The sequence below is a fragment of the Phoenix dactylifera genome, chromosome 4 (genome assembly GCF_051530095.1).
Source record: "Phoenix dactylifera cultivar Ajwa chromosome 4, Ajwa_hap1_PhDact_Kaust_v1.1, whole genome shotgun sequence".
Taxonomy (NCBI): domain Eukaryota; kingdom Viridiplantae; phylum Streptophyta; class Magnoliopsida; order Arecales; family Arecaceae; genus Phoenix; species Phoenix dactylifera.
The window spans coordinates 47,336,994-47,357,980 of record NC_143193.1 but is presented as its reverse complement, the minus strand read 5'-3'; the positions used below and the strand labels follow the sequence as shown (position 1 = coordinate 47,357,980).

The following is a 20,987-nucleotide window of genomic DNA, read 5'->3' as shown; positions in this document are numbered from 1 at the left end:
ACCAAAATTTTAATCTCATGGATATTGAGAATCTACTGTATGCGTCCAATGCTTCAGCCCATGAATAATTTTTAACGGTTAGTCAGATTTTGTTGAAGCAATGGTGGAGCAGGTTGGTAGATCGTGCTGATAACAAGGTGAGTGAAAGTGTTCGAAATCAGATGAGGTAGTTCTTAAAGCTCCAAACTAAAGGATCATTTCTCTGATCATTTGGGTCAAGAGCAATTTGTAAGCATTTTTTTCTCCGCCAGGTGCCTCATATAAGCGGAAGAGCAGACTGAATCAGATTGTTCATGGGATAGGAGCAGCTGATTCTTCCAGTGTAAGCAGTGAATTAGCATTCAGTATTCTCCTATAGAGTTATACATATTAGTGAAGCTAGTCTTAAATCTTGTGGTATTTTGTTTGCGTTTGTGCTTTTACTCAATTTTAGTTATGGACAATGCTCTGTATGGGCATGAATCACACGGCATCTCCAGAAACTTGTTAGATTTCTCTCTTTTTGCCTATGTATCCGTAATGGGATTTTCAGAGATGAAAATTGCTGAAATTAGAGTTGATCATGGGCTAGGCCTCAGGCCTAAATTCTATTTATTTTTAATCGGTCTTATATAAAATTTAATATTTTTTATGTCCAAATCTGACCCATAATCAGCTTTAACAGAAATCATGTTTGTGTGCAATTTTTCAGCTCTCTCTATGTACCACGCACGGCCGGGGCTACCATGTCCCTCGTTTTTTTTTTTTACTTTTTTGTTTTTGATTTTGGGAGGCTAAGCCACCCGACTTCCAAATTCTGCAGTATACGATCGGTAGGGCCAAACTAGGAATGAGACTTCCACTTTATGGAGTATTATTATTGTTAAATAATGAAAAAGTTACGGCCAGGTATTAATGATAACATTATTCCAATATTAGCAGATGTTCATTGAAATCATTATTACCTGGTTACAACAACAGTTATTCGCCCCAAAAGGATACTCTTTCAAAATCTTTAGTGTCAAATTAAATCACTATCGTAATGGCCATTATAGTGATGCTATAACAAAAAGAAACAGGCCATAAGAGACGGTGTGGTTTTTCAATCATTGTTTATGTGATAAAAAATAAACTACAGATGGAAAGATTTGCTATTATTTTTGTTATAATGGTCATATAATGCTAAATAATTTATTATAATGGCTGTTATATTTTCCTCGTTAATATATGTAATAATGCTGCAGAGGTGGGACCAAAACCATTATAACAACTGTTGTTTTGAACCTTGGTTTCGAGGATTAGCCTTTTGATTATTCTTCTACCCAGCATATATCAGGGTTCAGAGACCCTTCTCCAGGAGCTTATTAGGGTACCCCTTCATCAGGTTAAGGCTAAGTAGCTCATATAACTTGCAAGTACAAGGGTCACTTTCTTTATTTCTGTCCCTACGTAAGATCATTGTCCCTGTTTTTACTGTGGCTTTATGCTGGAATAGGCCAAGCCAAGGTGTCTCTTTGTACCAAGCGTTTGAGGCTCAACTTCCTTGAGGTCGCATCAGAAATATGAGGCAGAGATTAGAGAGAGAGATCACCGAAGTAGACTAATTACCTGACCACAGCATGAAAATGAAATATATCTGTAAATTACCAAAAATTTTCACATAATTACCTCGTGCTGATAGATAATTTGTAGCAGTGTCTCTCTCCTCAATTAGCTCTAGAGATGTTTCTTTTCCCCAGAGAGAGAGAGAGAGTCTCCTAAAGATGCCTGTAGAACAAATGGGCTTGTTTTCAAGTAAAATTTATAAACAGATTGGATCTAATGAAGAGCAAAAGGAAACAAGATTACTTCCGAACCCCTGGAAAAAAATTTTATTAGAATCAAATAAACCTGTAGTAGTACAAAGGGAGAGAGTTGCCCACTGCCTAGGCTTAAAAGGAGAGTTTTATAAACAAATTCCTGGTGCTTCTAACTAGTCTTAGAAGAGCATCAGTTTCCTAGAAGGTAAATTTGATTGATCTTTCTCGCCTGAACAGCTGGAAGATTTCTTCTTCTGGAGTTGATCTCACGTTTGCCTATTCTTTCTCGAAATCTGATTTCTTCTCCATTTAGTCCAAAGGGAGAGCAGGGTGGAGGGCCTTCCTTTCACATCAAAACAATCTTTTACTGAGCACCAAACGAATTTAGCAAAATGGCAGTGCAATAGCAGGTGATTAATGGATTCAGAACTGCAATCCCAGAGGCAGCCACCACCACTCACTTGCCAGCCTCCTTTTCGCAAGCACCTTTTTAGCATGCAATCAATTTTCAGGGCCAACCACGTGGATTTTGATCTTCTTACGTGCTTCCAACTTCCATAGAGCTTTGAAGAAAGGCCAAAGAAGTCCCCCAGCATTTATGAACTCACCATGAAGGAATTAGCTGCTGTGAGATGCGTATCTGCTACTCTAGGTCTCATGGATGATACAGAGTGCTTGAAGCTTTTGGAGCTTTTCTTCTTCTTCCCTTCCCAGGCTGCCTTGTAATCTACTGTCCTCCAATCAGAGAATCTCCATCTGCACTTAGAAGTAACGGTAACATCATGCTTTAGTAGTAATGAGTACAGCTTAGGGAAGAGTGATCCTAGGAACTTTAATAATTAAATTTGAGATAATGGTATTTCAAGATAGACTATAATCTTAAATCATGAATTAAGAATCTAGTCGCATAAATAAACTAGAGCACTGCTTGCTCACATTTGTTTACTTGCCAACTAGATATGTTAGATTCCCTTGTTAAAGTTTGGTCGAAAAGATTTTGCTCAGAAGAGCATTAATACATACATATACATATCAAGTATCACTGTGCTGAAACCAGGGCCCTGCCGGTTGCATGGCAGCATATTTCGGTATGCTCCCATGTCGTTTTGTGCCAAGCGTATAAAACATTGCAGAGAGGGTGGGGGGGGGGGAGAGAATGGGAGAGAGAAAAAGAGAGAGAGAGGGGGAGGGGAGGGAAGAAGGGATTAAAAAGGCCAACAGAGGCCAATGGAGCGCGGCCTGACATGGCAAAGAGGGCGGGGTAGAGGGAGAATGGGAGAGAGAAAAAGAAAGAGGGGAGGGAGGGAGCGGGAGGAAGAGAGGGAGAGAGATGGAGGGTGATAGACCGCCAACGAAGGGCCGCAAAGGACCAAGGAGGGGCGTGAAGGTGCGGAATAGGGGCTCTGCCCTCCGGTTCCCTTGGAACGAAACAGGAGACCCAGAAAGGGACCCCTCCTCGGCCCTGCGCCGGTTGTCCGCCACCCTCCCTCTCACTTTGTCACTCTCCCTCTCCCTCCCTTTTCCCCTCTCTCTCTTTTCCTTTTTTGCTTCTCCTTCTCCTCTTTTTGTCGGTTTATCAATTTGAAGACTGGAACCATTCCAGTCCGCTGCTGGTATGGCTCAGTACACCCCCAAACTGAATGCTTCGAGACAGTCACGCCGACCTTGAGATATACATATATGTATATGTATAATTTTATGTACCTTGATGTATCAGAAAGAAGATAACAAATACGTGACCTTTCACCTAAAATAGCTCAAGAGAAGATGGCATGTAGAAACTTCAGTCAAAATCCATCACTTATAATTTGATCGACCATCTAGCAGAGGAAACCCAAAATATTATTATTCTATCAGCCTTCAGCCCTTCCATCGCAATCAACGTGTTATTGATTCCTTTGGACACAAGTCTTATTCTTCGAAATTGTTTTACTTAAATTATGAAGGTACACTATGATGCTAACAAGATCAAAAAATTATTCATTTTTAAAGTAAAGCAAACTGGTGGAGCTAGATTCCCATCAAACTGGCAAGCGTATTCAAGAATGATCCTTGTATACTATTACATCCTCAAAAGTCATCCAAATCAAGGTCTTCAGTTCATTGGTAGGACATGGAAAACTCATGGAGGGGCAAAAAAGTCAAGATGTCCTTCCCCCGTTAAACAACATTATTATCCATTGAGATCATTCATTAAGATCTTCAAGGCCTTGGAAACAGAGCCCTTTTTTAATTAGAAGGGAGAAAAAAAATAATGCCCTAAGCTCCAATATAAAGCTGCTACAGCTTAATCCAAGGATTTCTTGGCTGTAACTTGTTCAGCATGCTAAGCTAAAAAAATTGCTTGGATGCTCCACAATATATGATAGGCAACAAGTCTGTTTAGTAAAATTGTGAATAGGCAAATCCATCTATACACCTACTGCCTTCACAAAAAGAAACTTACATATTCAATTATCAAATCCTGACTCAATATTTTATAAAACAATATTAAGCTCTTCTCCTTCTAAAGGCCTCGTTTGATTTCTGTTGCTATACCACAATCTAGGTTGTGCTCCCATCACTCTAATCTCAATAAGTTTGATTCTTATCATTGTCAATGTATTGTAACCTTTTTCTCTGTTATTTACCATACATCCACCTAAATTTTCTGATATGTTCAATGCCCATCTTGTTTGTCTGCACCATCAAAATTTCCAACTTCCGAATCCATAGCAAATTGCTGGCTTCAATGCTTCATCAAATGGAAAATTTTCCAAATTTATACAGAAAGAGTGGTTGTAACCACAATATAGCTGATGAGCAATATTCCACTTAATTCTATCATAACTTAGCATGTGCCGATCTCTGGATTCTTTTATACAAAAATAAGAGCATAATTTCAAAAATTCTGCACAAGAGCTAACAACAACGATAGCAGCACAACTACAAAAAAAATGACATACAACTTAAGGATTTCTGAAGTACAAAGGGAAACGGTGCCAATAGAAAAAAATAGTCAAAAGCTAAAGCCATAACAAAAACAAAATTTCAAAACTACAGATGACCAAAACATAAAGTTCCACACACATTTTACCCCTTCATCTGATAAAGAGAGGTATGTCTATCTTTGCACTCCTCAATATACTAATAGAAGATTCCAAAAGAATAGAGATCATAACAACACACCAAAAGCAATATCATGACTACGATGAAATCGAATTTGTAACTTAAGGATTAACTCGGTAAAGGGGACAACAGATTCCAAAGTAAGACAAGACATCACCCTTTGACTGGTAGTAGCAAAGAAGAACATGGTTGTCGCAAATGTTAGTTCCTGTCAGATTTCCACTTATAAAGATCTGTAGGTTTGCCACCTTCCTACCCTTTTGGCTTTATACGTACAGAAGGGACTTGGTTTTACCAGGTAGCAAAACCAATTATAAGTTCTATTTAGCAATCTTACTTAAGCACAAAATTCTTTAATGATGTGTAATCCAGAACTAATGATGCGTAATCCAGAAATATAAGGTTTTATTGGTTTGCTCCAGAGAAACTGCTCAGCCAACTTATAGTATCTCTCTATGCCCAAATGGCATAGTTCACTAAACCTTGAATACCGAAAGGAGTCACCAGGCTCTTTTAAATTACATTACGCCTGGAGCTATGTTACGGCCTCAGAACCTCATCAAGGTTACTATTCATTTGGTTCAACAAATCAAATTCCTCTTTGACATAAGCTCCTCCTTTCATCATCTGATCACCACCAGCATTTCCCTCCCAGTTTTGAGTAATTTTCCTGTCACCTAACCAACTTGGTTGTTCTTCAAATGCACAATCCCCTTTAGCTTTCAGACCTAAATTTTTGTCGGCAAATTTCTGGGGAAGTATTTACAGAGCAATAGTCATACATTTGTCTGAGGATAACAATAAAATTATCAGAAAAGAGACTCATGTTAAAACATAATGTTAAAGGTTTCTCCTCTTTTTCATTATAAAAAAAGATTTCTCCTCTTTTATAAGCAAAATCCTAAGATGCGAGACATAATTTAAATCAAAGTGACACCGGAGCTCCAAGGGCACACATGCTGCTGCATGGGTTGCAGGTCCCGGCCGTACAGGTCTCAGAACCCAACATGCGTTTAGTATTTGATGTTAGTTTTGATTTTTGTGAACTTTCTTTTTAAGAATTTTTGATGTTATTAGGAAAGTTAGTAGTTAGGTTTTTTTAAGTTAGAATAGGACTTGGACTCCCACATATGAAGGTTGAAGAAAAAAATCTCCTTGTACTACTTATAAATACCCCTATTGGGATTCCTTTTGTAATCATACTTGAGAACCTTGAGTAGTAAAAATTCTATTATACTACTTATTCTTCTCTTGTCTTCTCTATATTCTCTCTCTCCTTCCTTTTATTGTATCCTTGGAGTGGCCGACCAAGGGGGTGTTTTTTGGCCTTGGAAGAGAGTGATCCATCCATGCTCCTCTTCCATCTACCCTCCACCCTTGTTAGAGCCTGCTGGCTTATGAGTCACTGCTGCCTTTAGGTTTAATATCTTATGAGTCACTGCTGGCTTATGAGTCACTGCTGGCTTATGAGTCACTGCTGCCTTTGTGTCGTATTAGGATTTCTGCGTAGCCATAATCGGTTGCGACGACATACCCTTTCCTCCTTTGAATTTTCGGTCCAAATTCAACACCTTCCTGCCATCAGTTGGTATCAGAGCATGGTTTCAAGATGCCGCCCTACCCCAACAACATCAGAGAGCCTGTTGAATGTGAGCAAGATCTACGAGACATCGGATTAAATGAATTGCGCTGCTCGCTTGAACAACTCCAATAAGAAAATCAGCGATTTCATCAACAGTAGGAGCAATATGAACACCGACATCACCAGGATTCCAATCATTACTCTGATAGAGAGCCCTTTGATGATGAAAGTGATTGCTCCAATGAAAAAGTGGAAGATATCAATCCGTTCTGCAATAGAAGAGCATCTCAAGCGAAAAAATATATCCATCGCCAATGCGAATGAAGATCACATCACAACCATCATGACTTTGGTATCAAAATAGACATCCCTAACTTGGAAGGATACTTGCAGCCTAATGAGTTCGTTCATTGGCTCCACACCACTGAACAAGTTTTTGAGCTTAACCAAGTTTCCGACAATCGACACGTGAAGCTAGTTACTATCAAGCTTGAGAAGTACACATCAATTTGGTGGAAAAATCTAAGATGATGATGTGAGCATAAAGGATGTGGTAAGATCCGAACATGGGATAAGATGCGCCATAAACTCAAAAGTAAGTTCCTACTCAAAGATTAGCATCAGAATAAATTCTTTAAGCTCCACAATCTTTGGCAGCATAATATAACCGGAGAAGAGTATACAATAAAATTCGAGTAACTCCTCATAGCGTGCAACATTAAGAAGTTCGAAGAGCAAAATATAGCGCGATATCTTGGAGGATTGAAGCCAAAAATTAAGCAAATCGTGCAACTCCAACCCTATTGCACGTTGAACGACATGATATGATTGGCAATAAAAGTTGAGAAGTAGCAACTAAGAACAAATAATTTGTGCTTTCCAAGGTACATAGATGAAGCGTCTAATCAGAAGAGTCCGTGTCGAAAATATCGGCATCCTCCAAAGCTAGCACATCCTAACCCCCTCAAAAGAAGGACAAGGGCATCCTCAGCAACCTCAGCCATTCCAACGCCATTGTCTCTAATCCTCGCAAGTATTTTAAGTACCAAGAGCTTGAGCATATTGCAGCCAACTGCCCAAATAAAAAGCTCGTCTCTTTGGTGAAAGAAAAATCATGCGCAAAAGAGAAGAAGATCAGCCGGTCAAGTGGGATAAGGAAGGCTCGAGCGAGGAAGAGCTAATGCATGCAGATCAAGGTGAAGCTTTGTTGCCATGCTGATGGTCGATAAGCTGAAATTCCTTACCAAAGATCACCCTTGTCCTTACAAATTGCAGTGGCTAAGGAAAGGAACGAAGTAAAGGTAACAAAGTATTGTTTGGTGCAATTATCCATCAAAAAATGATATCAAGATGAGGCATGTTGTAATGTTATTTCTATGGACGCATGTCATATATTGTTCAAACGTCCATGGCAATATGATCACAGAGCTATTCAATACCAATACCTTTGAGAAGAATGGCATGAAGATCACCCTAGTACCCTTGAAGATGGATCGTCGCCCCAAGCCCCCATGATCCGATTGAGGAGAAGAAAGATTTTCTTCAATCCGCTCAACTTGAATCTCTCAAAAAATAACTAGAAGATAGAAGAATTGCGAAAGTAAAGCTTAAGTCCCCTTTTCTTTCATTGATGATAAAATAACGAGGTACATAGCCTCTACTTATAATAGTAAGGTCCGTCCTTATACAATTTGGGTCGGATTTCTCTTTCTAATTCTAGTATAACTCTCTTTTCTAAAATAGACACCACTAGCAAAAATCTTTTAGAAAAAGCTAAAATTCTTGAGGAGGTAGGTCTCGACTTTTACATCAACTCTGCCTTCTATCACTTTGCCTGATTCTTCTCGAATAGAGAGCTATGCTCGGTCAAACAATAAAATAATAGTGTCACGCCAACAAACATAGGAAACCTATCGTCTTTGAAGAATGTGACCTTATTTGGGTGCACTTAAGGAAAGAGTAATTTCCTTCCAAGAATGCCAAGTTATCTCCTCGAGTAGATGGCCCTTTCAAAATTCTGAAACACATCAATAACAATGCCTACAAAATTAAACTTTCTGAAGATTATGGAGTATCTACAACATTCAACATAATTGGCCTATCACCTTATATGAAGACCAAGAAGATCTAGACTCAATGGCGAATTTTTACCAGCCTGAGGAGTATGACATTGGAGCACCTAGGGCGCACATGCTGCCACACAGGTCATGGGTCTTGACAACACGGGTCATGTATCCCAGCGCGTATAGGTCCCAGGACCTAGCATGAGTTTAGTCTCATTAGAAAAGTTTGATGTTAGTTTTGATTTTTGTGAACTTCCTTTTTGAGAACTTTTGATATTATTAGACAAGTTAGCAATTAGAATTTTTTGTGTTGGAATAGGACTTGGAATCCCACATTAGAAGGTTAAAAAAAAGAGTCCCCTTGTACTACTTATAAATACCCTTATTGGGGCTACTCTTGTAATCATATTTGAGATCCATGAGTGGTGGAAATTCTATTTTGGAAATTATTCTTCCCTTGCCTTCTCTCTATTCTCTCTCTCCTTCCTTGTGGTGGATTCTTAGAGTTTGTGAGCATGTGAGAGTTGTATCCTTGGAGTGACCGGCCAAGATGGTGTTTTTTGGCCTTGGAAGAGAGTGAGCCACCCTGCTCCTCTTTCATCAACCCTCCATCCCTGTTAGACCCTATTGGCTTGTGAGTCACCATTGCCCTTAGGTTCTAATCTCTTATGTCGTTCGTGCCATAGTGAAGTTTCTGCCTCGCCACAATCGGTTGCAACGACATCCCCTTTCCTCATTCAAATTTTCAGTCCAAGTTCAACACCTTCCCGACGTCACAAAAGAATGCATAAGTCACTATAGGGAGAGATGGCATAATAAGAAAAAGCAACAGTACGAATTGCACTAGGCTAGATGAAAATAAGAGAATAAAGCAATGTTATCATAGCCATTCAATAAATGGAACCAATTTTTAATGATGAAAACCTGACAAAACTAAGTAGAAACAGTGGTGATACATAATTGTGTAAAAGTACTGTAGAAGAGATTGTATAGGATCCAGCTTGTATACCAGACAGAAAGAACTTTGCATTTACCATAGTTGCAATGCCTTGTGAACAAACAAAAATACAGTAAGTGTGTTGAGTGATTTTTCCTGTGCAAACTTGCAGAACCCACATAAAGACCATGTAAAGAGAGGTGATTCAAGAGGACCTCTGCATCATTACCTGATATTATCTCCACAGCATTCAGTTAACTTTCTAAGTCTTGGAGTAAGTCTTGTTGGCCCTCTCTGTTTATTTCAGACATCCCATACCTTCAAAGTTCAAAGTAATAGGAGATTTGTACCTTCCAAATAAACTTTCTTGTCCGACTCAACCATTCCCTTTTCTATTTTGAAAACAAAGAAAACTAATGAGAATCTCATGACTTTTATCAATGCTATGCACATAAATACATGTATTGTTTCATGTGGCTACCAAGTGTAAAATTAAATGAAGTGCCTAATGCAGCAACCTTCCAAAGAACTTAAATAGAAAGAATTCCACACAGTACAAATAAATATACAATTACTAATATGTAAGTATATGTCAATGTAATAAAATATTATACTAAATTAACTAGATAATACTTAATGCTAAAAAAAGCTTCCTGTCATATTATATGACAAAAAAAGACGAAAAGTTGCAACACGATAGGACAAGTATCAACAATATAATCAATCTACTTGAAACTTCACAGGACACTATAAAATTATTAATTATATTCCAAGTGTAGACAGTTCAGGAAAAATGTTAACAACGCACTCCATTTCTGGAGTAACGAGGAGTGTTATGTTGTGTTCAATAATTAAAACGTTAAGAGTTATAAAATTTCCAAAAATTAAGTGTCCAATATTAGGAAGCTTGGTTCTTGCAGAATCATGGGATCCTGCTGTTCATTGAAAACATAAGTAACTATGATAGCTTATGCTGTTCTCAAAGCATGCGCAATAAGCATTCAGTAAGCTCTGCAAAAAAGCCCTCACAGCATGCAAAGATCCATCATGATCTATCCTACAAAAGACTGCAAGAAACAAATCATGCCAAAAGTTGAGAATCAAAGGTTACCAGGATCTCCTAACAGGATATGCATACTTACAGACCTGTGAAGAATTACATTTGAAAGACATCTTGCAGTAACATCTATAAAATATAAACTAATAATCAGTTTTTTTAAAATAGAAATAATTATCCTGGAAGGGTTCCAGATTTCGCTATCCATGTAGCCAGTTAATAACAAAAGGGATATACATTGCGTAGAATTTTGCTTTGAACTTAGGGTTGTGGATCATTGTATTGTTTACTATATGCATGGCTTCTATATAATTCATTGTCAGTGCAGCTATGTGATGAGACCACATATAACTTGCTAGAACTTTCAGATGTCAAGACATCCCTTATATATTTTTTTGAAATTCCCTTATCACATAAGAAAAGGTGTAATTGGTTTATATACAGGGTTATAGATCATTTTATTGTTAATATATACATGAATCTTCTATATAATATGTTGATGGTATAGGTGTTTAGCTATGTGATGAAACTACAGGTAACTTGCTGGAACTTTCAAAGGCCAAGGCATCCAATGCATGCTTACACAAAGTCCCCAAGCACATAGCAAAACGGTAAAATAAAAGTGCATGTAAAAAGACACTGTGACAGCCCCAAATCAAGTAATTTATCATGCAAGGGTAGTTTGGGTCACTTAATAAGACATTTAACAATTACTAAATATATCTGGAGAATTAGAACCCCAGACCAAATAATAATTTTGATATTCCTTATTTTTGCTTTTTCTAACCTTATTGGTGCAAAGGAATTTTGTGCCACTATTCAACTACTACTAGGCACCAGCCAACTTAACTAAGGACACGCTTGTAAGGAAGTCAGGCCATACATATAAATTTTGAGTGATCAAAATCAATATTGTTCTGTTTTTAGTAGAAAGAGGCCCATAGACAAGGCTTGCACAGAGGGGGTAGCCCTCTCTCAAGTATACCCCTAACTCATCCGACCCAGGTGTAGGTAGGATTTGAACCTAGATCTCAAGCACAACCACCAAAGAGACTTTAGCAGCATGTTAAGGTGGTACCAAGAGACTTGATAGAGGTCTCCAACCCTTGATGTTCTAGAATATATTGAGAAGCTAGCAATCATACCTTGAGATAATTGACAAGCATACCTGGGTGACGTTACCTGTTCTTGATTCCTCAGATAATCGACAAGCAGTCATAATTCTTGAAATACTTTTACTCCAATGCCCAGATAAGATAACCCAGTATAAAGATAAGCTTGCATAAGTGAAACATTTGGTAGCATCATCGAATCCATGGTCATTGAGAGATATGGTTGTGACAATAATTTTGTGCAAGCAGATTGACACTGCTTTAAATATTAAAACATCACAAACTCAAATAACTTTGGAGATTCTTTTTTATGTTGCTTGTTTGCCAGCATACTTAATATGCATATTTGTAAGGAAAATTTTCCACATGCACTTCGTTGACTAAATTATAAAAAGTTCTAACTATTAGTTTAGAAACACAAAAGAAGGATTAGTCCATGCTGCAAGCCAGTTGCATGACACAGTACCATAGCCATTCACCAAAGACATCTGCCAACACTACTTAACAAATTGTATAGGTATTTTCTTCCCATGTAAAATAAAAAGAAACACATTTAGCAAGACTATTGATGCGAATTTATCACTTGATGCCAGTAACAGTAAACAGGTCTGACTTCTAAGGTGTGATTCTAGCAGAGTATTGCTACCTCACCTAGCTCCACTACCTACTCAGTTAGCAGGACCCATATGACAGTCACAGACTGCTACAGTACACTGAGGTTAGGTGGATGTTAAATGAGGCCCAGGTGCAGTTTATTTAGCCATTACATAAGTGCCACGACAACATGGGTAACTTAGAGGGTAGTGGAGCAGGGATATTTAGCTTTTTCCGTGCTAGCAATGCATGTCAGCAATAGTATTTAAGATAACATTCTGACAGTGAAGAGCTTCAAGAAAAAGGTTTCTATCCTTCAATATGCGAACATAGTTAACCAGAAGTGAAGTCACATAATGGCTTCATTAGCTATGAAGAGCAAAGCTTAAATGTGCAGGATTTCCAATCAGATACCATGGGTTCTACAGTCACATACATCCAATTCTCATCCAGATACAATGAAGTATATATATGAAATTCGAATTCAAACTAAGCAGCCTCCATATCGATGTGATTAAACTAAAAGTATCTGGCAAGGCACACAAAAGTAAGTCTACAAACTGATTTTTAAAATGAGATTTTTCATGTTTGCATTTGTAGACATCTAACCTTAGTAGCTGGAATCTTTTACCTAATGTAATGCACTTGCTTCAAAATCTTCTCAGACTTTTGAACCCGCTCCAGCTTCCTAAGAGTTCTTAAAAAATTGTTTCTAAAGTATCCACTTTCCAGCAGCCACACCACGACACACTCCAGCACCCATTCCTGATTTTGGCAACCAAGCATCTAATACGGCTGGAGCAAGGGGCAATTGAAAGTTGCAGAGAAAAAATGCACAAGATGGAAAGTTCAAAATACTTACATTGGTAACTGTGTATAGGATACTGAAAGTGCTAGTTGCGTACAAGACATAGCAAGTAGCTTGTTAATTATCCTGCCAACCAATACCCACAATATCTATTCCTACATCTACAACATGTACACATGTTCCTTTGCAGTATAGATCCCCTAACGAGCCCTCCCTACTTCTAGACAAGTATCCCAAGTTATCCACCCAACAAAACTCAGAAAGACTGATGCACCATCATTTAAATGCATGCTCCTATCTCTTTAAGGCCTTATGGCTCCATTAGCAGGCTATTACTACTTGCTGAGCTGCCAATAACACAAGGAACATCTCGAACTTGAAGCTTTACACTATGGGATCCAACATACTCTAATACCTCAACACACTCCTGCAGATCAGAGTCACTTGCCAATATCACCCACTCTTCCTCATCATCCATATACTTGAGCTGGAATGTCCCAGCCAACAATTTGAATCTCTTTCCAACTTCCTCAAACAAATGGTTGCAACCCATTGATGGTAAGAGCTTAAACCTCACAGTGTCATCTTTATAAGTAGCCTTTACTGTGATAACTGGCCCACTTTTTTCAGTAACAGCTGCCTTACTTTTTGACCTTTTGTTGAATGTTGGACAACTTGACGCACTACCACTGGAAGAGTCTGTCATGCTGGAAGAAGAAGGATGGCTGTGTTCTATGATTCCATCATCAGCATTTACTTTACCATTCATTTCATCCATTGGTGTCATACAACCTGAGCCCCTTGACATAATCTGACACTCAAGGCTCTGTAAACTCAAGTCACCCTTGCCAAATGCGCGTTGGCAGCCTGTTTCTTTGGTAAGATAAGAACTATGGAAAATATCTTTGGAATATATTGGCCATGATGGTGTACCTTCAATGTTGGCCTGCTGTAATAGTCCTCCACTGGCAGAAGTGAACTTGCACTCATTGCTGCAGCCATCTGGGGGAACAGGGAATTCATCCTTTTCACATTTGTGCATATTAGTGAATTTTAATTGGCCCGAAGTCTCTCGTTGGTGAACATCAACGGAAGAGTAGTTCGGTTCTGATTTCCCAATAGATTGTTCAGTTTCAACATGAGCAGAAGACACAGGCATATAAGCTCGGCCAGATGACTCTGACGTCTTCATTGCTGGTTTTTCAGGTGAAGAGACTGCAGCAACAAGACACCCAGACGCAGGATCATACCTTAATGCTCCCTCCACTCCCTGCACAGAGTTAATCACAGTTTGGATCTTCTTCAGTGAACGGTTGACCTTGTTAATCTTACGAGACGGCCACCTTGAAATCCCATGCTGTCTGCATATCCTTTTCAGTGTTGTTGGACAAACTGCCACAATGATGATCAAAATATATTAATGAGAATGTCTCCAATAAACATAAGCATCACCATTATTTTAATTCAACTAATAAATCTGTAGTTAATTTTCTCCATCTATAAGAGATTATATTAGCAAAGAGATCATATTTTTAGCTTTATGCTGAAGACTATTATGAGCTATGAACATATTTTCTGTTAGGAGACTAAGTAATACATTAACAAAAATGGACAGATAAGAACTAACCTCCAATGCTTTTTGCAGCATCCTTAAGACTACCAGAAAAGTATTGCTGAAGAACACTTAAGCTGATATTTTTCTCAGCCGTACTGCACTTTTTTTCCTTATGTCTCATTGAGCTAGACTTTGACTGCAATATGGAATTGAGATGCTGTAATAGAATCATATGGAAAAAATAATCTAAAATTATAACTATAATATCAGATGCTACCAATGGAATGAGCAACTGCCTTGGTATATTTTCTTCGACTTATCATTGATCTTAACCAAATCATAGAAGTAACACAAAACAAATTTAATTGTCCATACCAAATATGCTACTGAAGGGTAATGTTACTCATCCTACAACCACAATTTCACCATTTTAAAGATAAAAAATAACGAAAAACAAAACAATCATGTCCATCAGCAGTATATTGGTTAACAATTGTATCGTAGTATGCAACATATAAAAAGATGCCAGAGTAGAGCATCAAATATGTTTGGAGCTATTTGGACCTAATCACTGTGCTCTTATATTTCAAATCTTTAAAACTTACCAAGCAGCAATGTCTGTTAATGAATATAAAGTTGTCCACTTCCAATGACACACTTTAACAAGAGATCATTAAAAAGGTTGCAGCATCAACACATTATATATTTGCATAAAGTTATTTGTTTTGAGATGATATCTTAAGAAACAGTTTTTTTTTTAATTTAACAGCCAGGAAAGTAAGGATTTGAAACTAATAGCTAGCATTTTGATAGGTTTAGGCAAATTATGGTAAAAGGATTCAAATGAATATTGTTTCTAAGCTTTTTGAGTGGATCACAATCATAGGAAGAATTTGAAGAAATTTCATAATTAAGCTTCAACGATAGTATCACAACAATTATTGTTATAATGTAAAGAAATTTTGGAAGAATGACTATCCGGATGAATCTGACTTGCTAAGATTAAAGTAAAATGATGATAGAAGAAGATATAACTATTCCTACTTCTGTTGCTTCTTCCTCACATCCTTCCAAACACTGTCTCCTTTCATCTCTTACTTGGAATTGATGGAGCAAGTGTTTAAGCAAATACATTTTTAACAAAAACATTAAGCCAATTATATACATATTAATAAGTGCAAGTGTTGAATTATCTAAAGCCTTCACACAAACTAACACAACAAATAAATGGATAATCATAAAAAATAGCTGATAAAAATTATAAAACAATATGTGCCATAAATGTATATGTCATATATTAGGCTCTATCAGTTATAAAAAATCTACATAATACAAATGGTTTATCCTTTTTTCCTTCTAAAATCATTATGAAAGAAATATATCATCACTAAATCCTCGGGAAAAAAAAATATCAATATGAAGTCAAAAAAATATGCACTTGCATGCATACATTTCACATAAGCCATACATCATCAAGCTGCTGAGTATTGAAAAATCTAAGAACTGACAAAGTATCTGATACCATCTATCATACCAAAATACCCAAGGTAGCTTGGTTCCTCTTCCTTCATTGATCTCTCAAATATTCCACATTAGCTTGCTTAGTGTCTTAATCTATCATACACACGATTCCTTATTCTGCCTCATTTGCTTTTGTGCTAGTAAGCCAGTAATCAAAAAATCAGAATTTTACAATCTCAAAGCCACTTTGCTAGCCTAAGGTTCCAGACATTTCACCTAAAATAAAACATATCAGTTGAATCTTCATGGATTGGATTAATTCCAACCACTTCGATCTGGACTTCACCAGACATACATTTTGACTGAAACAATTAGTGGGTCATGCATATGTTTGAACCAACTATGATCGCATGTTTCAGATCTAAGTTATAACTGCCTACGATAACAGAGGAAACATGTATACTTTTTCTTTTGAAATCAGGAGGGGCTAACCCCCACCTTCTACCTTATACCCACCACAACCCTCTAGGGTGGACGCCAAGCAAATCGAAACCCTCTCCCCTTGCTCAAGTGCCAAGGAGTGGTGATACCATCCGAGCAAGCATTCAGTCATGGAAACATGTATCCTACAAATTTTAATAGTAATAAACCATCAAGAGTGTAAATGGTCATAAGAACTAAGAAACAACAAGTCCTCTAGCAAAAAATATGTTATATGTTAATGATAACAGAGTGAATATATTTTGCGATAAGTTTGTTCCTACATACACCTCATAAGGCTTCCATTTATTGCTAGAACGCATTATCCATGCAGGTATGGTGCCTATGTGTTGCAGGGAAATTAAACCAGAAATCTAAGGAATGGAGATGGTTGAAACCGAACTGCTCATCGACACTTTGGGAAAACATGACAAGAAGAAGAAGATTAACACAAAGACCAACACCTGCTCGTGATGAGAATCTCCTCCTTGCTCGTTAGATCCCATGTTTTGATTTTCAAAATGCTTCACAGTTGTTAGTTCATTATCACCGTCCACTAGTTGAGAGCACTTCGCAGAGACATCAGTTGAGGAGGAGCCTATTCCTTTTCCGCCATTAATGCCTACTTTGGTTACATCAGCTCCAAATATTTCAGCATCTGAGACAGTTCTCAAACTCTTACAAATTCTCTGCATGGTACATGAGAGGTTGTTTAATAAAAGCTGTTGTTCTTCGCTACCTCTGCAACTGACTGGAAGAAAGAACTCAAGTATGTAATCATCATTTCCAGTATATGTGCTCCTGAGCCTGATTGCAACAGCAGCATGCAAACCATATTTACGAGCATGATGTGCTAGGGGATACCCACGTATGTCATAACCTTTTACATCAGGAGAGAAAAAGGGGTGGTTTGATTGAAGTGCTTTTCCAGCAATTCCCTGTCCTTTCTCAAGGCAACATTCGGCACATGCATGAAGAAAACCCTGCATTCTTGTATCATTGACATAACAGGCTGATTCCTGGATGCAGAGCATACTTTTTTCTCTCAAACTTGACTGTACCTCCTTAACATCATCTTTTATGCATTCATTCATGCTACCACAATCATAGGAAAAGGGAATCCATGTAAGTGCCAAAGGTAACATGTGTGCATGACAAACAGATCTCAGAACATCCAGTATCTCTGTGAATGCGGATTTCTGATTTTTTGTGAGGTTCTGCAAATTAAGTAAAACATTCTAAGAAAACAGAGAATCATAACAGTTAAAAAGCAATAACTGAAAAAAAGGCTTTCTTTTCTATCTTAATATAAATATGATTATGACATGGAATTAGTTTGCACCTGTTGATGAGCCTGGACTTTTGTGGTCTTTAAACTTACAGCCTGCAATATGTGATAAAAGAAGGAATATCAGATATGACTATGCATTTGTACACATACATGTTAAGCTATGCAAATATGCTTCCGTTCATCAATCTCAACACTTGTAGATCTGAGTAGAAGTACTTAAATAGAGATAGGCATATCCTTGTATGGGCATTGTTATTAGCAACACACTATGAGGAGATACACCTAGGAAACCTATCTGCCACTATTTTTGCTACAGTGAAAACATGAAATTGACAGAGTAAAACACCATCAGTAATTAACAACAAAACCTCCACTTCACCCTTTATTGGCCAAAAATATGAATTCATGTGTCCACAACTCCACATGCTAACATCTATCAGGTACAAGATCCTGTATCCACCTAAGTGTTACCAATATGACTTGTGATATGTGATATTCCATATACCATAGAAAACCTGCAGCATGTTGGATGCGGACAAACATGTCGCTGACATGATTCCAACAGGAATACATTTGTGAGCGTACTCTATCCACCTGAGACTAAAATATAGACAGAAAAATAATGTTTAAGAATGAGAAACCAGCACTGACCTCTAAGGCACGGCAAACCTTGTCCATCTCCATATCGAAATTGGATTTCTCCCTTGTCAAAACAAGCTCAAGCACTGCACAACACGAACCTTTAGAGGGATCAAAAACTGGCACTGCAAGCGATCCACGGACTCCATGACTAACCGCATGATCCAACCTCAAGTACTCCAGCTTATTATAACAGGCGACGTTTGAGGACCACTCTGGCATTCTGGATATGAATACACGTCCAGGAAGCCCAAGAAACAAGCCAGGCACTTCCTCTGCTGAAAATGTAAATTGCCTTGAAATTTCACGATAGCCAACAAGACTTTGGTCCAGCAGAAAGGGCTGCTCAGAGGTACTTAACATGTACTGATCACCTTGTTTGATGGGCATCCAAACTTGAGCGAGAATTCCACCACATGAAGAATCCTTAAACAAGGACAGTGCTTTGAGCATCCTCTCAGGAAGTGAAAAATCTGCTATGGGCCTGGGAACAAAACTGGCTCCCTCATCGGAAATGTCATCTGAAGCAAAATAACTATTGTTCCTGTTGATTCCCTCCATCCCCGAAGAATTCGGGGAGAACGCAAACTGCATACTAGTCCTTGGGGAAGCCACCTTCTCCCTGTTGCTAGAGAAAGCGGCAGCTGACACGTTGACATCCCCAGTCAAGGCATCCCTTCTCCGTGCCGCGAAGATGTTAGGCGATCCAGTGGAGGTCCAATTCCCAGGCATCAACTGAGCAGCAGCTGAGTAGCTCAAGGCAGAGTAAATCTGGTCTGCAGTCGAAGGACTGAAAGGTTCGTCAAAACCATCAAAGTTCATGAGTGCTGAAAGATTAAATGAATCCTCTGCACTCCCATTTCCGCAATCCATAGGTGAAAAACCATCCATCTCCGCTTGCTCGTAAACTAAATGAGCAATTTTTCACTCCTCTGGGCTACTGTTGGTATAGTAATCAACGCAAAATGAAATATTTCTTCTTCAGAACAGGGATTTCCATCCAAAGAGCCGGATTCCCTCGTGTTAAGAGCTTAACAGAAGAAATCCCAGGTCAACTTTTCCTCAAAAACCCCTCCAACTGGGCGGTAGAGATCAATTCACACAGAGAAGGGAATCTTCCTCGTTGAAGACGCTGAGACCACCGCTCTGTTGGCCCGGCCGTTCCGAAACCCACCAAACCCTCCATTTTCAAATCCTCGGACCATTTTCCAGGCTAAAAACCAAATCTTTGCAATCAAAACGAGCTTTTTCTTGCTGAAACAAACCCTGGAACACCAAACCGACAGTGGCAGCTCGATCCTATCCACGAAACGAGCCGCAGAGCCCCCAAATTTCTCGGAGCTCGACCTCCAAGCTAACCACCGCTGATCCGGGGACTGAAAGCGAAACCCTAGCTGGTCGCAGAGGTGAAGCAGTGGAAGAACTGAGGAGCTAGCCAGAGGAAGGATCCGGAGCGAGAACGCCTCCTTCGGCGGTGGATTTCTCTCTCTTCCTTTCTTGGCAATGGATTCCCCTCTCTCCGTTAGCTTTCGGCTCCGAGGAAGTAATTATTTACACCCCCGCCCCCGCCCCCTCGACGACCAAAAAAAAACTTCCGGGAAAAAAAAAAGCGAAAAAAAAACCCTACATTATATGAATTTGCAATTAACTCCCTTAGTTTCTAAAATATCACCCTTTTCATTTTTCATATTATTCCAATATGGCTAATCCTCCTCTTAATTGGAGTTAAGAGTTGTCAATTGAGGTTGATGTAGTTCATCGGAAGTATCTCCCTGTCAAATGATATAGAGGTAATTATATAGATATGGAACTGTTATCATCATCACCTCCAAAAACAAAACCTACTTCCAAACTCTAACCCTAATCTCATCCCCTCCTCCAATCTTAACTCACAACGCTCCTCCCCCAACACGGTGATGCAACCCCCTCTGTCACCGCTGCTCCGTTCATGGCTAGGATTTCTACAGATTTTTTATCATGAAAGCACGTTTGGATTTACCGAAAACAAATTATTTTGAGGGGCGGGAGTCAAGAAAGTTAGTCGGAATGGAATAGAAATTGCCAAAATCGACAAGGCAATGAGTTGCCTTATTGGAAGATACCTAAAAACAAATTTGGTCTTTAAAAGATCATTTTTTTGGAGGTTTGGAATCAAGAAAGTAGGTTGCAATGAAGAGAAAAATGTCGAAACTAGCAAGCGAATTTGAACTTTAAAAGATTTAAAGGTCAGCTATTTTACAAGAGATAACAGAAAGAATAAATTTGATCTTAGTAAATGACCAGAAGCTACAAATCATATAAGTCTCTCTGCAAGTATCTCAATGGCTTTTTTTATAATTATACTATGTTGTATCGATCCGAACTAGGCGGTATGGAGTGTACCGTACTGCATCGGTTCAATATCAATATTCGATACGAATGGCATACCAACATTCAGTATACAAAAAAATTCGTACCATACCATATCGATATTGTGCTAGTATAGCATCGGTACAGAGGCCAGTATTGAGACAATGAACATT

At 38.5% G+C, this 20,987-nt stretch overlaps 1 protein-coding gene and 1 long non-coding RNA gene across 9 annotated transcripts; one reads left to right on the top strand and one right to left on the bottom strand.

The window, feature by feature from the left end:
* The first annotated feature begins 2 nt into the window (after positions 1–2).
* Positions 3–392, top strand: LOC148714118 (uncharacterized). The gene is made up of 2 exons (XR_015977273.2): positions 3–137; positions 252–392. It is a non-coding gene; the product is annotated as an uncharacterized LOC148714118 (long non-coding RNA).
* Positions 393–1,823: 1,431 nt separating this feature from the next.
* Positions 1,824–20,040, bottom strand: LOC103714958 (protein NLP2-like). Of its 8 annotated transcripts, none has more exons than XM_088720190.2 (8): positions 18,478–20,040; positions 17,878–17,919; positions 17,000–17,752; positions 14,667–14,790; positions 13,094–14,431; positions 12,841–12,996; positions 9,698–9,860; positions 1,824–2,534 (listed from the first exon to the last, which is right to left on the bottom strand). In XM_088720190.2, the coding sequence occupies exons 1-5, from the start codon at positions 19,354–19,356 to the stop codon at positions 13,350–13,352; spliced, it is 2,880 nt and encodes a 959-aa protein (XP_088576316.2). In that variant the 5' UTR covers positions 19,357–20,040; the 3' UTR covers positions 1,824–2,534; positions 9,698–9,860; positions 12,841–12,996; positions 13,094–13,349. The 8 variants fall into 8 exon arrangements, with proteins under 8 accessions (XP_088576316.2, XP_038989599.2, XP_089786336.1 ...); XM_039133671.3 differs by having other exon boundaries at positions 12,863–12,996; XM_089930210.1 differs by having other exon boundaries at positions 12,841–13,017; positions 13,117–14,431.
* Between the last annotated feature and the right edge of the window lie 947 nt (positions 20,041–20,987).

What these genes read in the sequence shown, in the direction of transcription:
- LOC103714958 (XM_039133668.3), bottom strand. Translation starts at nt 19,356, where the DNA reads ATGGATGGTTTTTCACCTATGGATTGCGGAAATGGGAGTGCAGAGGAT. An exon ending in AGGTTTGCCGTGCCTTAGAG is followed by an intron (nt 17,920 to 18,477) that starts GTCAGTGCTGGT and finishes CACATATTGCAG; the next exon opens with GCTGTAAGTTTAAAGACCAC. An exon ending in TGCTGCAAAAAGCATTGGAG is followed by an intron (nt 14,432 to 14,666) that starts GTTAGTTCTTAT and finishes TCATTGTGGCAG; the next exon opens with TTTGTCCAACAACACTGAAA.